The following is a 20777-nucleotide window of genomic DNA, read 5'->3' on the forward strand; positions in this document are numbered from 1 at the left end:
CAGCTGAAGAACTAAAATGATTCAAAGTATTATGTTGATGCCAAATTTATATCTCCAGGCTGTTCTCCATGCCTATATTTTTCAACTGCTGATAAGTGGCACAGTGGATAGAGTTCTAGGTCTGGAGTCATAAAGACTCATCTTTTCCTGAGTTCAAATCTGGACTCAGACTCTTTACTATCTGTGTGGCCCTAGGCAAGTCATTTAACCCTGTTTGCCTCAGTTTTCTCATCTGTAAGATGAGTTGGAGAAGGAAATGGCAAGCCTTTCCAGTATCTTTGCCAAGAAAACCCTAAATAGGGTTGTGCAGAGTCGAATACAACTTAAATGAATGAACAACAACAAATAGGACATCTCCATTGGCTCTTACCTTTAATTTACTGTGTTCTAAACTGAAGTCACTTTCTTCCCCTACTGAATGAACTCCCTTTTTTCACCACCCCACTTTCATCTGGAGCAACACCTTTCTTCTAGTGTCTCGAAAGCTTAACAACTGGGAATCATCTCTGATTCTTCACTAGCTTTTATCTTCATAAATGAGGCAGCTGTGTGCCGGCTGCTTTTTTAGGGATTTGGGAAGTAAACAGGATTCTAGTTACAGAATAGTCATTGTCAAGTAATAATGAGCCTGGGCAAAGTTCATGGCATGACATGATAGAGTCTGAAAGCTTAGCAAAGCAAAAGACTTTGAAGGATCTGCAAACATAACAGCTTCTAGGGCCATGGTGGAAGACAAATAGTACAATATAGTGGGGAAAGCACCACATTTGGTATCTGAGGACCGTGGTATGAAAGTTGGATTTACTAATCTTGGTCACCTGCACAGTCTTGAGTAAATCTCTTAATCTCTCCAAGTCTGTTTTCTTATTTGTAAAATGAGAGAGTTGAACTAGATGACCTCTAAAGTCCCTTCCAGTTCTAAACTATGAGCCCATGAACTGCTAGGGCCCAATGTCTGCCTTTTTAGCTTGGGCAGCTAAGATTTTCACCAGTCAATTCTACTATTAAAGTGGGTTGTCCTAGAATAGGAATTCTTAATCTCAAATCCATGATTTTGGTTTTGTAATATTTTGATAACTATAATTCAATATAATTTGCTTCCTTTGTAATTCTACATATGTTATTTTACACATTTGAAAACATGATTCTGAGAAGGAGTTCATAACCTTTATCAGGCTGATCAAAGGGACAAGGAAACAAAAAAAAAAGGTGAAGAAGCCCTGGTCCTTCAAGGGATCAAATCTATCAGGTACATTCTGATCTTTCACAAAAAATACTGAATTCTTCCCTACGTAGAAAATTGCTATTTCCATGTCTTAATGGCAGTGCTATGTCCTCCAAGCACACTTAGGGCTCAGCTAAAGGATTTTGATCCATCAAGCTCTCAGGTGCCCAGCCCCCACCTTGAGGCAAAGATTCTTTTTTGCTTTGTTGGGTTTTTTTGCAAGGCAGTTGGGGTTAAGTGACTTTCCCAGAGTCACAGAGATTGCAAGTGTCAAGCATCTGAGGTCAGAGTTGAACTCAGGCCCTCCTGATTCCAGAGCTAGTGCTCTACCCACTGCACTACCAAGTTACCTTGCTGAGTTTCTTTATAGGAGAATCTGCAGTGGGAGCCCTGGAGTTCATTCTGTCACCAAGACCAATAAGATCATGAATAATTAAGTGTTTATATAAACTTGAAGGTGCTATGTTAACGTCATCTATTATAATTACTAAATCCTTTTGTTCCTTTGAAATGTCTCCGGGTTTTGCCTTCTATTGCTGTTCTCACTAGCATAGTCCTACCCCTGATTGCTTCCTACTTGTAGCACCACAATAGTCAAAACTAGCTAGTTTCCCTGGCTTCATTTTCTACTTCCATTCCACCTTTAGTTCACTTTGAACACTTCTTTCAGACTAATCTTATTAAAACAGTTTTTTTTAAACCACATAATGCACTTGATCAAAAAAAAATTGTAAGAAATAGTAAATCCTGCTTCTTACTGCATTTTCTGCTTAGTCTTTTATGCCTTCCTGATCTCAAACTATGTATGTATCTATGTATGTATCTTCATTTTAGATCCTAATCAGGCTAGTCTTCTCATTGTTCCTGTATAAACTATGCTCATCTATGCATGTGGGAGGCCTTGCTTATGAATTCTCTCCAAACCCAAAAGAAATCCATCCTTCTTTCTGTTTCTCTTGTCACCTTTCCAAAGCCTAAATACCTTTCAAAGCCCAGCCCAAGCCATATCATTTCCAAAAAGCCTTCCCCAACTAAATCAGCCCATACTGACAGTCAAATCATCTAAGTACCTGTTATGTTCCAGACTCTCTGCTAAATTCTGATAGGCTTTGTGATGAAGTGGGGAAAATGCTTCATTTGGAGACACAGGAGCTGGGTTCAGATCCTAACTCAGTCACTTAGTATCTCTGTGCCCTTGGGCAAGTCTCTTAAATTCTCTAGACCTCAATGGTAAAGTGAATGGGATTGAAATACATGATTTCCATGGGGGCTCTTTCTGTAACCTCTGACTAGATGACTTCTAAGGAGCCTTTTAGCTGTAGGCCAATTATCTCTACCTTCTCTGTAGCTGTTATTTCTGAATCAATTGAATTCCTAAGCTGTGTGTGTGCGTGTGTATGTGTGTGTGTGTGTGTGTGTGTGTGTGTGTGTGTGTGTGTGTGTGGTGTGTGTCTTATGGCCACCAACTAGGCTATAAGTCTTTTTTTCCTTTATTTTTTTTCAGTTTTCCACAATCACCTCGACACATCCCAGATTTTTCCCCCTCCTTCCACACTCCCTCCCCAAGACAGCATGCAATCCCATTTCGGCTCTACGCATACATTCCCACTAAATACATTTTCACCTTAGTCATGTTGCATAGAAGAATTAAAATGAATGGGAGAAACAATAAAACAAAACAAAATATAACATAACACAAGAGAAAATGGTCTGCTTCATTCTGCAATCCAATTCCATAGTTCTTTCTCTGGATGTGGAAGGCATTTTATCTCGAGTTCATTGGGAATTTTTTAGGTCCTTGCATTGCTCTGAAGGAGTAAGTCAACCAGAAAAATTTCTCGCACACCATGGTTGTTGCTGTGTACAAAGTTCTCCTGGTTCCGTTCCTTTCACTCAGCATCAGTTCGTGTAAGTCCTTTCAGGCCTCTCTGAAGTCCTTCTTTTCATCATTTCTTATAGCACAATAGTATCCCATTACATTCATATACCATCGTTTATTCAGCCATTCCCCAATTGATGGGCATCCCCTTGATTTCCAGTTTTTGGCCACTACAAAGAGAGCTGCTATAAATATTTTTGTACATGTGGGACCCTTTCCCATTTTTATGATCTCTTTGGGATACAGTTCTAGAAGTGATATTGCTAGGTCAAAGGGTATGCACATTTTTGTAGCCCTTTGGGCATAGTTCCAAATTGTTCTCCAGAAAGTTTGGATCAGCTCACAGCTCTACCAACAATGAATTAGTGTTTCAACTCTCCTACATCTTCTCCAACATTTATCATCTATAAGTCTTTCAAAGAAAAGAATCACGTCATAGATTTTCTGTAGCCACAACAGTGCCTTCAACAAATTATGACACTCCAGGTATAGTGCTAAGCACTGGGGATACAAAGAAAAGACAAAAAGAAAAAGTTTTACCCTCAAGGAATTCAGTTCTAATGGAGGGAAATAACTAAGATATATACAGAGTAGATAATTCAGATGGCATGATGCAAACAGCTGGAATTTACAGCAGAAGATGGGCTTTAAGCTGAACCTTGAAACAAGCTAGAGAAATAATTTAATATTCCATAGAGAGACAGTGTGGGGTAACAGAAAAAAATCCAGGACTGAAAAAGGGAGACTTGTGTTCGAAATCTGGCCATGGCATTTGCTAGCTGGGTGATCAAGCATGAGTCTCTAGATTTCAATTTCTCATTTGTAGAATGAGGATAGTAATATCTCTGCTATCCACCTCATGAATGTATTATAAAGAAATGTATTACAAAGAATGTATTACAAAGAAAAAACTCAAATAAACTTGAAATACATGTTTCTTTTTCATCAGGTATTGAACTGCCTAGTGTGGAATTATTTTTACCTATGAAGATCTATGACTATCTATAATGTATAGTTTTTTTGAGAGTTACCATTAATGCTTGGAAGCTAGGTGATTTTCCTGTGGTCACATAGCTTATACTTGTGTTACAGACAAGGCTTGAACCCAGGTCACCTTGACTTCAAGGCTAAACCTTTATCAATAATGGTATGCTGCCCCTCAGTTGTGGAAAGTGTTTAATAAATATTGGATGACTGATTAATTTATTTCTTATGTGGCATTCTTTATTTTAGTAGTAGTGTCTTGTACATGGTAGGTGATCAGTAAATAGTTTTCTGAATGAATCAATATGCCCAATATATTCTGACTTTTTTCCTGATTCTTGTAGAGTTAAGTAAGGCTTTCGTTACTTGATTTTTTCCAACCTAGTCACCAAAAGGCAACAGAATTAGAAACTTCAAAATCTGCTGTGTGCATTAAATTAAGAGTATAATTTATAGATGCCCATTAATCTCCTGGGTTACCTAACCCAAGCCATTTCCCTGTTGGAGGGGGAAGACACAACAGCAATGCCTTAACTTTCTTTTTCTGGGACAAACATAATAATTAGGAAAGCAGGAGGTAAGTTTCCTCTACATTCACAGCCTCTGCATTCACATTCTTGGGACTGAAGAGACGCCAAGGAGTGTCTGTTCCTCTCCAACCCTGGCTCCTATAAGAAATAGAAAATAGGATCAGGAGCTTTACCTTGTTCTACTTTAAGTTTCTGAAATAATATTAACACACATATATTGCATTTTATGAGAGGAAGCATGGCATAGAGTTTAGAGAACCAGCTTTGGAGTCAGGAACACCTGGATTCGAGTCACATCTCTATCTTAGCAGAGAGACAATGGGAGGGTACTTAACCTGTAAGTACCTTCAGGCAACTCTCTAAGACTGGGTTAAAAATTAATTCACTTCTGGTTCTAATTCTATGGTCTTACATTCCAGTCTACTTTGGTCGAAGGTGTTACCATACCAAAGAGTTCCTCACGCTGATAAATAAAGATTGAGGAGAAGGGTGGAGGGAGAGACAGAAAGTCAGATTTTAAGATGTACAGAACACTTTCCTCACAGCAGCCCTGTGAGGGAGGTAGCCCACTCTTTTATTTGCCAGCTGTGTCTCTTTTTACATCCTCTGAAAAAGCTCATTCAAGGGTTCAGGGGCGCTCAGAACATTAGATTGGAACCCCGTCAGCTCCCTCCCCTTCCTTCCATTAAGATCAAATGACAGGTATAGAAATAGACCTCTTCCTCTGTTTCTAGTGGGATTTGGAATTGATAGAAGACCACCACCAATACTGCCACAGCGATAGGAAATTGTTCGATGGCCCCCGTTTCTGACCCACCGCCTCATTCCCCATTCCATGATTCGGGACACCTGCCCTTGTCTCGCCTCCCTTCCCCCATGACTTCAGCTTCTCCCACTGCAGGACGACTTTGGCACAAGCAGGCACCATCTCCATCACACCTATACCTACACTTCTCCTTGCTGCTCCAGCTGCTGACCTCTGCTGCCTGGTTAGTGACAGCCCCACAGAGTAGAGGAGGTGGCTCCTACGGGAACTGCTGACAGCCTATTAAAAGAATCCCACAGCTCCTGCTGAAACTCGGGGCCAGTCCAATGACATTAAACAAGCTGGTGTTGGAGTAAGGCACCCTTGTGATAGGGTACATCTGCACCTTCTACCTGTGCCATCTCTACGCATCATAGAGAGAACATGGGGAACAAATCATCTCTTTCCATACATCGGAGCCAAAGCACTTCTAACTCTGTATGGATACATCTTCTGTTTGAGACCTAAAACTTTTTAAACCTCCATCCCTCCCTTCCCATGCCATCCCCCATTGGAGCTGACGGCCCACGGACCCGGGGGGAGAAGGTCCTCTGACCAGCACTGGTTAAGCTTAAACCCATACGTGTTTAGGTCCCAGCATGTGGTAATCTGCTCCGCTCCGATGACACTTTTAGGTTCTAAGAATAGAGCGGATGAAGTAATATTGGCAATGCATGTTCCTGAGCATTTGATTGGATAAGTGCATGCACTGTAGGGGGGCTGGATTGATGGATCGCATTAGTATTCCTGTCCTATCAATGGGCTGGGTGGCTAACAACGTCAGTCTGCCAGATTCCCTGCGTCTGCCAGTCCCATCACGGGTCCATTTAGGATCCTCAAACAGAACAGCCCTTGGAGACGGGATCCAAGCAAGCCCTCGGAGCCCGTGGCCCGCTCGGAGGACAGGCGGTCCTGACCGGGCTGGGAAGGGGGAGGGAGGGGAGGAGGCTGAAGAAGGCAGCGCCGCAGCGGGAAGACACAAAAGCTGGAGCGCCTCTCCCCCCAGCACCCTCCCTCCGCCCCCCGCTTCCGCCCCCCACCCCTTGCGGCTCCGGCTCTGGAAGCGGATCCCCCTTCTGAATGGAAGCTCTGAACTGCCAGGCTCCGTGGTCCTCGCCTCGCCTCCAGGTCCATGCCGAGAGGAAGGCTCAGCGGTCCGCCCGCGCCAGGCTGCCCCTGCAGGGGCTGAGATGCTGCTGAAGGCGACCTGACCCCCTCGGTCCGCGCCCGCGGCGGGAGCGATGCTGCAGAGCCCAGCGCCCGCCCGCTCAGCTCTCCTTGGCACAGAAGGCTGCCCGCCGCGCCGGCTGCCGCCGCTGCTGTGAGCGCCCAGGGCGAGGGGCGCCGGCCCCTCCTCGGCCGCGGTCCTCGGCGCGGCAGGAGCCGCTCTGGCCGCGCCTGCGGGGACCCGGGCAGCCCAGCCGCAGCTTCGGCTTGGTGGATGAGTCTGCATGAGTTCTGCACCGAATGGGCGCAAGAAGCGCCCCGGCCGCCCCGCTCGCTCCTCGATCTTCCAGATCAGCAAGCCGGCGCTGCCGAGCGGGGACTGGGAGCGCAGGGGCAGCGGCTCCGAGAGCGCCCACAGGACCCAGCGAGCCCTGGACGACTGCAAGATGGTGGGTAAAAGCGGGAGCGATTCCCAGGGGCGGGGGCTGGGAGTCCTGCATTTGGATGGTTCGCTCTAGTGCCGCTCCCCCCCGGGTTTGTCTATTCCGATCACGTGCAGTTGCACTATTTTTAAAACTGCAGTTGCCCCCCCGCACCCTCCTCGCCCCGATTCGGGTTGACACCCGTGTCATCGTGGTTCAGAGGGGAAAGTGCTAGGGCACAGCCCCTGGGTCTGGCGGAAATAAGCGCCCGACGGCTTGCACTTTCTCTCCCTCCGGAGAACGGTGGGAGCAGTGGAGACGGTGAATTGGAGCTCTGGAAGGGGGAGAAAGGGAGGAGGAGGAGGGAAAAAACCCAAACACATAACTGTGCATGCTGCAGAAAGGAGGCTGGTGCCAGCGCAGTGAATGTCATGGTTTTCCACTGGTGATGCTCCCAAACCCTTCAGCCTTTGGGAAGCTGGAGTCCTTCAGCGGGGGGCCTGGCTGAAGAAGGGTCAGCAGCTTGCTGGTTACCCAACTGACGAAGTGTTTTCTGAAAAAAAGACAAGAGTGACCTTTTTGTTGTAATCTCTAAGCAACTTGAGAGATTTCCAACCTTGATCCAATGAGAGTGGTGAGGGCATCCGAGTAGAAATCATTATGATCTGGTTTGGAAGAGGGCCAAATTAGGACTAAGTGTTTATCTCAGAGGTTCTCTGAAATGTTTAGGTGTCTGAAAAATTCATTTCTGCCCAGTTTCTTGAGCGGGTCAGCTGGAAGACAGGCCTCTGTTCATATGTGTTTGGAGTAGGAAACTTACTGCTGGATTTTTTTATTTCATGAAAGTAACTCATCTTTCTTCCAGCTTGTCCAAGAATTCAATACCCAAGTGGCCCTGTATCGAGAGTTAGTCATTTCTATTGGGGACGTCTCAGTCAACTGTCCATCCCTAAGGGCGGAAATGCACAAGACCAGAACCAAAGGCTGTGAGATGGCCCGGCAGGCCCATCAAAAACTTGCTGCAATCTCAGGGTAGGACACCTTTTAACGTTTTATAGTAGTGTGTAAATGAGACATGAATGCTTAAGGTACTGCTTGGTCATTGACTTGGCCATTCAGCTCTGCATACTTCTAGAGGGGGTAACTAGGTATCCTAAGATTTGGAGGCCTTCCAAGAAAGGAGAGACCATGTTCTAAACATAGTCTGAAGACCGTGTTGCTCCTACATGCATATTTTAGGAAGGAAAAGGAGGTAGTTAGATGGATCTTTACATGATCCTGGTTAAAAGCAGTAAGAGAAAAATCTCTTTCTGATCAAATGAGAGGGGAATAAAAGCTTTTTTGTTGTTCTTGTTGAATGGCTGGGCATCAGAATGAAATTAAATGTGGATTCTGGAGGCTGATTTTTATCATCTTCTCAGTGCACAAGAGAGAATCAGGCCTTTGCAGTAGGAAGGGAAATCTCCACTAAGTCTCAGAATTACTGAAAGATTGATACAACTCACAAAATGTCACTTTGGTGAATTTCTGTGGCTCACTTAGAAAGAAGACTCTTAACTAAGATATGAATTGCTCATTCTAGTGTAGGGGATACGCAAAGAAAGTTAAAATATGAAAAGTGATTTTTAAAAAAAAATTTTTATTTACGTATAGTTTTTCGTTTTCAACATTTGCTTTTATAAGATTTTGAGTTCTAATTTTTCTCCCTCCTTCACGTTCTCCCTCCCCAAGTGGGCATGCAATCTGATATAGGCTATACATTGAAAAGTGACTTTTTGGGGGAAAACATTCATCAAATTCAAATTAATCTTTGTTTCACTATTTTTTTTATTACACTGATTGTTTTCCAAGCTGACTTATTTAATACTTCAAAAGATCTTTGATAATGCCTGGTTTGGCATCTTCCTCACTCTCAGATTTCACCCTTGCTATATACTTTTATGAGGTGCTGTGGCCAAAAAAAGAGAAGTCTATCACCTCAGTCCAGTAAACTTAGTGGAAAAGGTCCTTAGACAAAAGATGTACATCCTATAGCTGGACTCAAGCTTTTTGCATTGTAAAAAGACTTTGCAAAAGTCTTTGCATTTTGATAGAACCTGCCAGAATTTATCCACACAACCTTTTGAGTGTCAGTTCCATGCCACAGTGAAGTATTGAAGTAGTACTTCAGCAAAAGATTTATTTAACATAATGAAAACTTTTCTCCTTGGCTCCCTATCTGTTGTCTGGATCCCCTCAGTAAAGGAATATCACTAAAATACTGACGTGACATGATATTCACATTGATAATATTCTAAAAGATGAATTCCAGCTGTGATTTAATGAGAAAAGTAGAAAATCAAACTCACTAATATATGCTGCAGATCAAATAGCTATTGTGGATGTCTCATTTGCTCTTCCCAGATTCTTCTTGCTGTGACCTTTAATGTCAGTTTCACCTTTGCAGCATCTCTCTAATATGCCCCCATCTATCCTCTAACACTGCCATGGTTCTAGTGCAGGCCCTCATTACCTCATGCCTTGGACTGTTGTAATAGGCTGTTGATGGGTCAGCCTGCCTCATCTTTCCCCAATCTAGTCTCTCCTCTGTTCAACCACTAAAATGATTTTCCTAAATCAAAGGTCTGATTATGTCCCCTCCAATAAATTCGAGTGGTTTCGACTGTAGGATCAAATACAAAACCCTTCATAACCCATGCCCTCCAACCTATCCAGTCTTCTTACACCTTACACCCTGACATGTACTCTTCAATCTAGTGACATTGACCTCCTTGCTCTTCCACCAAGTCACTCCATGTATTTCCTCCAGGCAGTCTTTCTGGATTCTGCCTGGAATATTCTCCCTCCTCCTCTCTGACTACTGACCTCCTTAGCTTCCTTTTAAAGTCACAACTAAAATCCTACCTTCTTCAATGCTTTCCCTCTTAATTATTTCCTATTTATCTTGTATGTAACTTGCTTTGTTTGGATGTTGTTTCTTCCATTAGATTGTAAGCACTTTGAGGGCAAGGACTATCTTTTGTTTCTTTATGTATCCCCAAGTGCTTAGCACAGTGCCTCGTACATAGTAAATGTTTAATTAATGTTTAGTGATTGATTTAATTCTAGTACACCAAATAGTAGTTATTAATATGTAAAGATTAGAAAACCCCATATGTTACTTGTCAAGATAATTTACTTATGACAAAAGGTATTTCAATACATGTGACAATGATACAGTATGTTAGTATCAAGTTGAGAGACTGAATAAGTGGGCTCTAGGCCTGTTTTCACTAGCAGTGATATCTGTCTGGTGGTTTTTTACTCTACTCAGAAAGCAGCTCTGAGAGTGTTGTAGACAGTGGAGGAGAAGGGCAATTAAATGCCTAGAGAGCTCAGGGAAGGAAGGTGGTACCCAATAAGTCCCCTAACTGAGAAGTAGAAAAATCAAGATGATGAAAATAGGTTGAGAAACTGAATTTTAAGGAAAAGTGGAATATAGAAAAGCAACCCGGGGCCAGCAACATATGTATGATATGATAGGAGGAGGTAGAGCTAACATTTAGAAAAGTAGGACTCCAGCTCTGATAACCAGGCAGGAAAACAAAGTCCATAAGGGCTTTGCACTCTGGGGTGGGCAGGGATTCTGCCGTCTGGAGACAGAAGCTACAGGAACCCAAGCCTAGTTTCCAAAGAATACTGGTAGAGAAGGTTCCTTACTGGGATTTCCTGTACTGATGGAATCACAAACTGAGTTTAAAAAAAAAATCCCCCTTCAGAGCCACAGAATTGCCCCAGGGTCTCATAATCTCTTTGTGGTTCAGTAGTTGAAGGAGTGACACCAGAATTCAAACACACACTCTGCACTGTTGATCAAGATTTAGGACTGAAGTGAATCTCAGAGAGAGAAAGAGAGAGAGCAGGACAGAAAACTTAAATCAGTCAATTTTGTAATGCCTTTACAACTCAGTAGCACACAAGTATCATTAGCCAGAATCTGATAGCTCTAATTCCCCTAAGGATTTCATTTATATGTGCTTTCTTGGTTAATTACTACAGTAACTGATGGTTGACTATATCTGTGGTCCACAGTCCTTTTAGGACTCTCAGAGTCTTGTATGGAAAATCTTTAAGAGTTCTCCAAAGAAAAACCATTGCCAGGAGGAGAGTTTTGCACAATCTTGGCTCTTTAAAATAAAAATAATTATTTCTTAAGTTTAACGTTGTTTATAAATAAAGACAAGGAATTTCATTTTGGTATTTTCCTTAAAAATCATCGGGATGCTATTAATGTAGTCTGTCCCCTCCTTCCCCATCACACCCCACCCCCAACATACGGTAGAATCTGCTGGTGTTGCTTGTATGTGAACGCTTCTTCCAAACTCAAAGTAGAGACGGGAAGTGGGGCTGTAGGAGATATTTTACAATTTGAATCAGGAAGGAGATTGAAGAATGGAAAAGGCTCTTGGTGGAGAAGTAAAAAAGAGAACAAGTGAGGGAAGGGAAAAGAGGAAGATTAGAATAAAGGCATTGTTTGAAGCACTGGAATAAAGGAATTCTGTATCTTCTCATCTCTGGTTAATCCAAACCACTGCCTCTCTCCAACCCATTCATTGGTTGTAAGACCATAACAAATGGGATTTGGGGTAGGGGCAGGGACAGGGAAAGGATAAAAATAGGGAGACTAAAAAAGAATGAGAGGTAAAAAGTTGGAAAGGATGGGCAGAGTAGGCCAGGGGTTATTTGCAGAAATAAAGGAATTGGGATAGTGGAAGAAGCACTAAAGTGAGGTTCAGGAGGCCTGAGTTCTAGTCGTAGGATGCTGCCAGTAGCTTGTTGTGTGAACTTGGCCTCGACAGACCTTGGTTTCCATATCTGTAAAACAAGGAGATTGGCTTTGATGACCTCTGATGTTCTCATAGACATGAATCAAAGCAAACAAAAGTACTACAGTGAATAAAGAGATGATCAGAAAAGGAGGAAAACACATCATATACAGGAAATGCCACCTATTTGCTCTTGATGTAATTTATAAAATAAGGCTATCTACTCAAGCCACTGTGAGTTTTTCATTACAAGTACAGGAGAAGAAACCCCAAACCCTGAAACTTCTTTTACTGATCTTGTTTACATCAACTCAAACCCAGGAGTTCAGGTGAGGGATGCTGCAAGGAGATCTGTATTCTTTGTTGGGGACCATATCTGTCACATAGTCATAACAAAGGGACCCTCATCCAACTAGATTGGCTTAACTTATTTATTAATGTTTGATCTGCTCTTGAATAAAAAGAAAAGAGCAAGATGGTGCCTATGGGAAGTCATTCTATTTGTCAGCAAGCATATATTAAGTGCCTACTACGTGCCAGGTGCAGTGCAAAGTGCTGGGATTATAAAGCAAAGCAAAAGCTTTGTTGTTCTTAAGAAGCTCACAGGCTCTTGGTAGCACTCTCCTAGGAAACCATTATCCTTTCATTAGGCATGAAACCATGTAAACTAGAAGCTTGTGAGCTGTTGGCCTGGACTTCCCCTTCTACCACACCTCAACAATTTGTGATGGGTATGAGTCAAGATTCCACACCCAATGGACCCCAACAGCTGCCTTCTACAATCATGTTGAAGTAGCACCTATAGACCTTCAGTAGGATGTGGGAGGCATTTGCCCTCATCTAGAGTCATAGGATTTTAATATTGGAAGGGATATTATTGGTCACCTAGGAAAACCCACTCATTTTACAGATATAAGCTAAAATCTTTAGGAGAAGTGACTTGCCAAAGTCACATGAATACTAAGTGGTACATGTGAACTCCAAACCCAAGTGGACCTCCAGTTTTAAGTACTTTACTACTCTGGCTCAGGAATAACAAATTTGGAAGCCATATTAGTTAGCACTCTCTTTTTAAGCTCATAGGATCATCTAAGAAAGGTCATCTAGTCCAATCACTTTATTTTATGATGTGGAAACTGTATCACAGAGAGTCTAAACCATTCAAACAAGGCAATACAGGTAATAAATGGCAGAGCTGAGATTTGGACTCAAGTCCTCTAACTCCAGGTCCAGCATATTTCCTACTACATATTTCCTACAATGATGCCTCTCATCATCCAAAAAAGAAGTCACATTAAACAAATATTTTGTCAGCCTAGCAGAGTGCCTTTCTTGTAATAGGAGCTCAGTAAGTATTTACTGAATGAACAAATGAATGAATTGAACCCTTGCTTATGATTGTTCCATCTTCCTCTTCAGCTATGGTTCTAAGGAAGGTTCTACTAGGAAGCTCTCTCATTGGCCATCAGTGATAATAGAGCCATAACTGTTGTTCACATCTCTCTATTCTGGATAGTGATGGAACAGCAGGTTGGACCACATTCACATCTACCTATGCATTTTGTAGCAATGGTGACTGCTCAGTTTGCTTTTTTTTAATCTTCAGATTGGACAGGCCTCAAGTGAACAGTGGCAGTTTGTATTGCTCCATTGGAATTTGTGGTCAAGTGTCATATTTACCATGCCTCCTTTTTATTTCCCTGTTCCCTTGGCCTGGTTAAAGTCATCTATTTGCCCTTTCCTTAACACCTTACAAATAATGAAAGTGAGAGAGTAGGGAGCCCTGTCTCATTATTTCTGGGGTTTTTTAGGGGAGTGGGGTTGAGGTTTGGAGAAACAGTATATGGTAGTACAATTTGGAAACATTTTTTTGTGTGTAGATTCATCCTAGAATCTTTTCAGAGATAATGTGAAATTCATATGACTTTTTGTGGTTAATTCATTGACAGTGAAGTATAGAAACATTTGAACATAGTTCAATAGATTGAGGAAAATTCAATCGTATATCAAACAGTGAAGGGTAGAGAGGTATGAAAAATAAGCATAGGACATATAGAATAATGATAAAATGCCAGTGAGAATTTGTGACTTGAAAATTCTACCATATAGAACCTAGAAAAATCTATCATACTAGAATAATCAGATTCCTTTGAGAGCTCATTATAATGATATTACAATTAATAACAACAATGATAATAGCTGGCATTTCTTTAGCACTTTAAGGTTTGGAACACACTTTACGTACGTGATCTCATTTGATCCTTCCAACCCTGTGAGGTAGGTGCTATTATCCTCATTTTACAAATGAAGAAATGGGAGTTTAAAGAGCTTAAGTTACAAGTTTGATGACCACAGAAATGATGATTTGACCTTAAAAAAATATCCCCAACCAAGATCATGTTCCTCTGTTTAGCAGAGCCAGTAACTGTGGCTCAGGCTTGTATTTTTGATGGTAGTGGGACAGCTAATTGGGCCACATGTACATTCACATCCATATCCAGTATCTGCTATTTCCTAACCTGTCTTACCATATGTATGGTATCTAAATCCTAAATCCCACCTGGCCTTCAAGGACTAGCTCAGATGTCATGTTTTCCAGGAAATCTTCCCTTTTCCCTTTGGTGGGAAGTGATTTTTTTTCTCTGTCTCTCGTTGTACATTCACATTATATCTTATAGTTATGCTTCATAAGAGCAAAGACATTGAGATGTCATCAGTGTTGTGCTGGTAGGTAAATGTTTAATAATCTTAATAAAAATCCACATATATACAAGCATATATACATGCACATATACAAATATTAATGTTCTAAAGGATGTGTAGCCAACAATTTGTAAATAATAGTAAAATATACAATAGTTTAAGCTCTATTTGATTTTCATAGAATTGATTTCTATGATTTTCATGGAATATTTTGATTTTCATAGAATATTTTTTTTTTGCCAAACTTCTACATCTGTGAAGACCTATGGTTTCCATTCCACCATGAGTTGCATCCCAATCTAATAACTCTCTCCCCCAAAAAAATATTGTCATTCAATCCAATATGAGTTCTACTGTTAAATGATTTCATCCTTGTAAAAACTCTTTTTATTATACTTTTTCAGCTTCAGCACTAGATGTAGTAGACCAAGTATAATCAGGAGGTCCGGGTTCAAATTTCTGTTCAGACATTTATTAGCTCTGTGACTATGGACAAATCTCTGATTCTCAGATTCCTTACCTTATAAGTGAGTATAATCAAAATTGTACTACCTACCTTGCAGAGTTGTGGTGAGGGAAGCATTTTGTAAACTTTCAAGTGGCAGATAACTGTGAGTTTTAATCTTTTTTAAAAATTTTGCCAATGACTCCTACAGTAGACCTTTAATAAATATATAATATATAATTGACTGCCCAAATGAATTAATTACCACCCATAAGTAGCATATTCTGCTGGAGAGAAACAGTATATATACAGGTAAAGAATGCAGAATAATTTGAAAAAGGAGAGAATACCCACAACCAGGGAAAGAAGAAAAAGTTTGAGAGAAAAGACGATGGTACCAGAGCTGAGCCTTGAAGAAAGCTGAAGATTCTAAGAGTCAAAGGTGAAGAAGGTGTGCATTCCAGGCATGTGGAACAGCAAGAGATGGAATTCCAAGTTCGAGGAACTAGTCAAACAGACTACTTTGCCTGTATACAACCCATAGAGGAGTGATGTGAAAGAAGTTGGAAAGAGTCTGAAGTCAGAATTTGAAGTTTTAAATACTTTTGCAGGGAAGTTTACCTTTTGTCCTACGGGCAATAGGGAACCCCTGAAAATTCTTGAGCAGGAAAGAATCATGATCAGACCTGTACTTTAGGAAGAATATTTTGGCAGTTGTGAGAGTACTGAAGGGGGATGCCAATGAGGAGGCTATTGCGAGAGTATAGCTGAGAGGTGATAAAGGCTTTCACTAGGATGGTGACTGTGTAAATGGAGAGAAATGGATGTATGCAAGAAAGTAGAGGTAGAAAGGACAAGATTTGTGAGTAAATGGATGTGGAGGAGAGGAAGAATAAAGAATCAAGGATGGATAGCTAGCCCCTCTCTCAATTTTGTTATGCCCCTGCATAACAAGAATACAAAATGACTGGCTCATGTTAAAGGGTACAGAAAGTGGCCAGAGAACAGTTTTTTTTTTTCCTTTCTCTTTGCTAAACTAACTCACTCACTCATGGATTATATGCCGTGCCACAACGAGGAGCTAATTAGTAACTCAATTAGGAATAGAATTTCAGCTCCAGAAGACTTCTCTTCTGAAGGAATTCACATTGGTGTGGAGGTAAGAATTCAGCAGATGGAATCAGTAGCATGGATGTGACTGTGTTGTTTGATGGCTCATAACCATATACTGCAGCTGCAGGCAGGAAGTGCCTCAAACCAGGTTCAAAGATGAATGTATCTTTATCATCAAAATAGGACCAGATGTGATAGGAAATCTGTAGTATGCTCTAACATTGCCTACTGAGGCATTATCCTTTTCTTTTCTGAACAGATCTAATTATTATAACCTTGTTAGACCTTTTTATTTTGTAATAGATGTCTCATTTATAGAGGACATTATAGCTAAAATGAATTGTAGGGAAAGTCATTGTCCCTCACTTATTTATTTATTCCAGTTGTTTATAAGAAATAATGCCTTTCCACAGACTTTGGTAAGAAAGGAAATTAGTTTAAATTTGATGGAATCTCTCTTACATTTTGTCTATTAATGTCTCTGGTTTGAAATTCTAAATGCACCGTTTCTTTTTGAGTAATACAGAGTTTGAGGAAAACATCCAAGACATAGAGTCCCATTATCAGAGTCAATTTATTACTTGGTGTTTAGCCTAACTTTCTTCAGAGAAAAAAGAATCACATTAATAGAAATTTAGAATTCTATAATTAGGAGAGCGCAGAGGTTATCTATTCTAACTACTTCCTGAAGCCTGTCCATACCATCTCTCATAAGTGGTGGGGTTTTTTTCCCATGGTGCATAACAAACAGATAGTAGACAATAAATAATTGTTGATTAACTGATTGATTGTGTCATGTAACTTCTGCTATAGTAACTCCTTCTGCAGGGGAACTTACTGTCTACAAAGAGCACTATTCCATGCTTGGCCATTTTTGATTGTTAGGAAATTCTTCTTTATGTTGAGCTTAAGTTTGCCTTCTAATAACTGCCATCCTCAATCTTAGTTTTCTTTTAGGAGCGTCATAAAATAAATATTATCTCTTGTCTACAGAACAGCTATTCAGAACAGCTACCTATATTCAAGGACTGCCATGAGAGAAGTACTTTCGAAACTTTCATTCACTCAGTAGTTGATAAGATGCATTAGATACCTATTCCATGCTAGGCACCATGCTAACTCTTGGAGATAGAGAAAAAAAATGAAACAACCCCTGTTCTCAAGAAGGTTTTAAAATTTAAAAATTTTAAATTTAAATTTTAAAAATTAAAACTTTGAGATTTAAAAATCCCAAGGATTTTTAAAAGTCTATGTATTTTTTATTATTAATGAAAATATTAACCATAGCTCTATAAAATGAGTGAGCTTACATTGTGTTCTTAAAATGCTAGATAATTGTAACCAAGGTTTGGTGCCAGACTCTGGTTACATAAATGTTTATGGTACAGTGGAAAGAGCTCTCTCATCATAAAATATGGATTCAAATCCCACTTCTGATCCTTACTGTCTTTATGACCTTAACTCATTTAACCTCCCTAGCTCGTAATTTCCTCATTTATAAGATAGATGACTAAATGATTCCTGAGTTATTATTATTATTACTTGAAAAGAAAAAGACTCTCATAATAGAGAGTTGACTTTGGAGCCAGGAAGACCTGGGTTCAAGTCCTGTCTCTTAATCATACTGGATATGTGATCCTGGTCATCTTATTTGACCTTTTCAGTGCTGTGGGCCAATGGTGTCAAAAACACTCCTTCTATAAAACCCTGGGGAGATGTTTAACAAAAAAATGAAATTAAAATAAAATACAACACAGATAATATTAATTTTTGGGTTTTAAAGTCTAAGAGGCAGTCAGGTAGCTCAGTGGATAGAGCACTGGGCCTAGAGTCAGGAAGACCTGAGTTCAAATTCAGCCTCAGAGTTACTAACTGTGTGATCCCTTAATCTGTTTGCCTAAATCTGCTGCAGAAGGAAATGGCACATCACTCCAGTATCAAATAGAGTAATGGACATGACCAAAACTACTGAGTAACAATAAACAAACATGTTCAAGGTATTATGCTATGGACATGCTATTGGCTTTGGTACTAATGATTAGATCAGGAATCATTTATCATTGAGTCGACTCTCCCCCAGGCTTTCTCTGCAAATCTCTGCATATCTGCAAGTACAGTTAGATTTTACTTTAATACAATAAAATCTAACTCTGCAGAAGCATTTGTTCTTCCATACCATTTGTTTCATTTTTGTGTAAGATATGTGACCTAAATCCTAGTAATCATTGCTAACATTTAGAAAGTGTATTTTGGTTCACAAGAGCACGCATAAGCACACAAGTAAAACGACATAGGTGTTCATATAGTTCTTTGAGGCAGTAGGTTCGTATTCACAAAGTGGCTGCTTGTACCTATTAGTAGAAGGGCTGAAGTAGCAAACAGGAATTTCTGGTGAAGCAATAAAACCAAAATATGATCATGATAATAACAATTCACATTTTAGTAATGTTTACAAGGTACTCTCTGGGAAGTAGGTAGTCCATGTATTGTTACCTCATTTTATAATTGAGGAACTGAGGATAGAGCTGAGTCTAGACTGAGAAAGATCTACGTTCACATAGTGCTGTGATAATGAGCAAATCATTTCACCTCTCTTATTCCATGTTCAGACAGTTCTGATTATTGGGGAAATTCTTCCTTATGTTGAGCTTCAGTCTGCCTTCCAGTGACTGCCATCCCTTGATCATAATTTTCCTCTAGAAATAAGTCTTATTCTTTGTCCACAGAACAACCCTTTGAATGTACTGCCTATATAACAAGGTCACCTTGAGGAAAACTTTAATTGAGGCACTGTGCTAGCTTCTGGGAATGCAGAGAAAAAAATGAAAGACTCTTGTCCTTAAGGAACTTATACTGTATGGCCTTCAGGTGCTCTCTAAAACTGCAAGTTAGAGGTCTGTGTTAGAGGGAGCTCTCTTGCCAGTGAAATCACAGGTCCTTCACATATTGACATCTAGCTGAGGAAACCAAGACTGTGAGAAGTGAAGTAATGCAGACATGGTCCTATGTCTGTCAGATGTCTGAAATTTAACTTGACTTCAAGGCTCTTGATTCCTAAGACTAACATACTTTCCATCCCACCATTCTGAAAATACAGTAAGGTGATCAATAAATAAACTGATCTTAGGATTGTGTATATATGTATATCTTAGGATTTTATATACATATAAATGTATATATTTATACATACAGACATATATATGCATATATATATTTATATACACTCACACATACATAACATAGATGTTGACAAATTAGAAAGAATGAAGTATTTGGTATCCTTATTCTCCCATACATCTGTCATCTACGATTGCTCCCTCTCCTTTGACACCTGTATCTAATAAGTTACCCAATCCTATAGATCCCACAGTCAATAAACATTTAGTTATGTGCTGGACACTGTACTAGGCAATGGAGAAAACAAAACTCTTTTACCCGGAAACTACCCCTTTTCTGCTTCTGTCAGAGATTCCACAATCCTTCCAGCCCCAGAGTCATATTCACTCTTTCTTCATCCCCTTTATCCGGTCAGTTGATTGGTGGCCATTCTACCTCCACTACATCTCTACTTCATTCACCCTAGTTCACGTAACTCTTGCTTTGATGGAAAAAAGGGGTAGGAAAAGAGGGAACTGGGAATGTTTTTCTTCCAATTAGCAAAGGATAAGAAAGCCTCTCCTGATATTTTATTCTGGCACTAGAATCAGCCACAGACACTTGTGGCTTATGAATTCAAAATGTCTCCTATCTACGCCTTCTTTTTTCTTCCTATTGCCACTAAACTCCTTATAGTTTCTTATCATGTCATGCTTCAGTTACATTACCATTGCTAATTCTCTTGCACAGACTCCAATCCAATATGTTACTGTAAATTCCCACCATATTCACCTTGAAGAGGTCCTCCTGCTTACTCTGCCTAACTTATACTCACAGTGATCAAATCTCCACTATCACTAATTTTCCTCCTTCCTAGAATCTCCAATTTTCTGGGCCTGAATGCTCTGGGGTGGGAGTGAAGTGCAAGGGATACTGCTTCTTAAATCCTGGAAAGCCTGAAATCCTCCATGCTTAAGGCTCCAGGCTCTAGGTTTTGTTTTTTTCTACCTTTTATTCCTTGGTCGTGTGGGTAATGAATCATTCCAAACTGACTCTTAGACAGAAACGTATTCCATTCAAACCTCCTTTCTCTTATAACAATCTAACAGAGGGCTGGGGACAAATCTGTCGGCTGGGTGAGAAGTTAATTTCTTTCCTTTCCCCAAGTGAGAGTTCCTAGTAAATGGGTCATTTTACATTTCCATTCTTGATCTCCCTATTTGCATTGCTGTTATCCTCTTAGCCTGCAAATTCCCATTTATCCCAGTATTAAAGAACAAAGCATTTCTTCATCCAAACTATTTTATACATAAGAAAAAACCAAGAAGAAAAAAAGGAGCATATACTTAAAATAGAAACATGTCATATTGGTTTTCATGGCTTCATTACAATAGTTTGACTCCTTTGAGGATAAAATGACAAGAGGCACATTTAGGATTAATTATAAGAGGTTTTATATGCACAAGTAAAAACTAAAGACAGAAAAATTGAGATGGGTGTGAGTAAGACACAGCCAAGTTGACAGTTAATCTAACCATTTCTAGGATTGTTCTGCTGTTTTAGCTTTTAAGTGATAATTTATTTCCCACCTTGGGCAGTGTGT

General features: G+C 40.3%; 1 protein-coding gene across 2 annotated transcripts in view; it reads left to right on the plus strand.

The window, feature by feature from the left end:
* The first annotated feature begins 6247 nt into the window (after nucleotides 1-6247).
* Nucleotides 6248-20777, plus strand: part of RGS7BP (regulator of G protein signaling 7 binding protein) — a 130513-nt gene continuing 115983 nt past the window's right edge. Inside the window, exons 1-2 of one of the 2 annotated variants that reach the window (XM_072605061.1) lie at nucleotides 6248-7039; nucleotides 7878-8044. In XM_072605061.1, the coding sequence (XP_072461162.1) occupies nucleotides 6875-7039; nucleotides 7878-8044 (332 nt within the window). In that variant the 5' untranslated portion in view covers nucleotides 6248-6874. The remainder of the gene's footprint in view (nucleotides 7040-7877; nucleotides 8045-20777) is intronic. The other variant, XM_072605060.1, reaches the window with a different exon arrangement.

This window comes from Notamacropus eugenii, chromosome 4 (assembly GCF_028372415.1).
Source record: "Notamacropus eugenii isolate mMacEug1 chromosome 4, mMacEug1.pri_v2, whole genome shotgun sequence".
NCBI lineage: Eukaryota > Metazoa > Chordata > Mammalia > Diprotodontia > Macropodidae > Notamacropus > Notamacropus eugenii.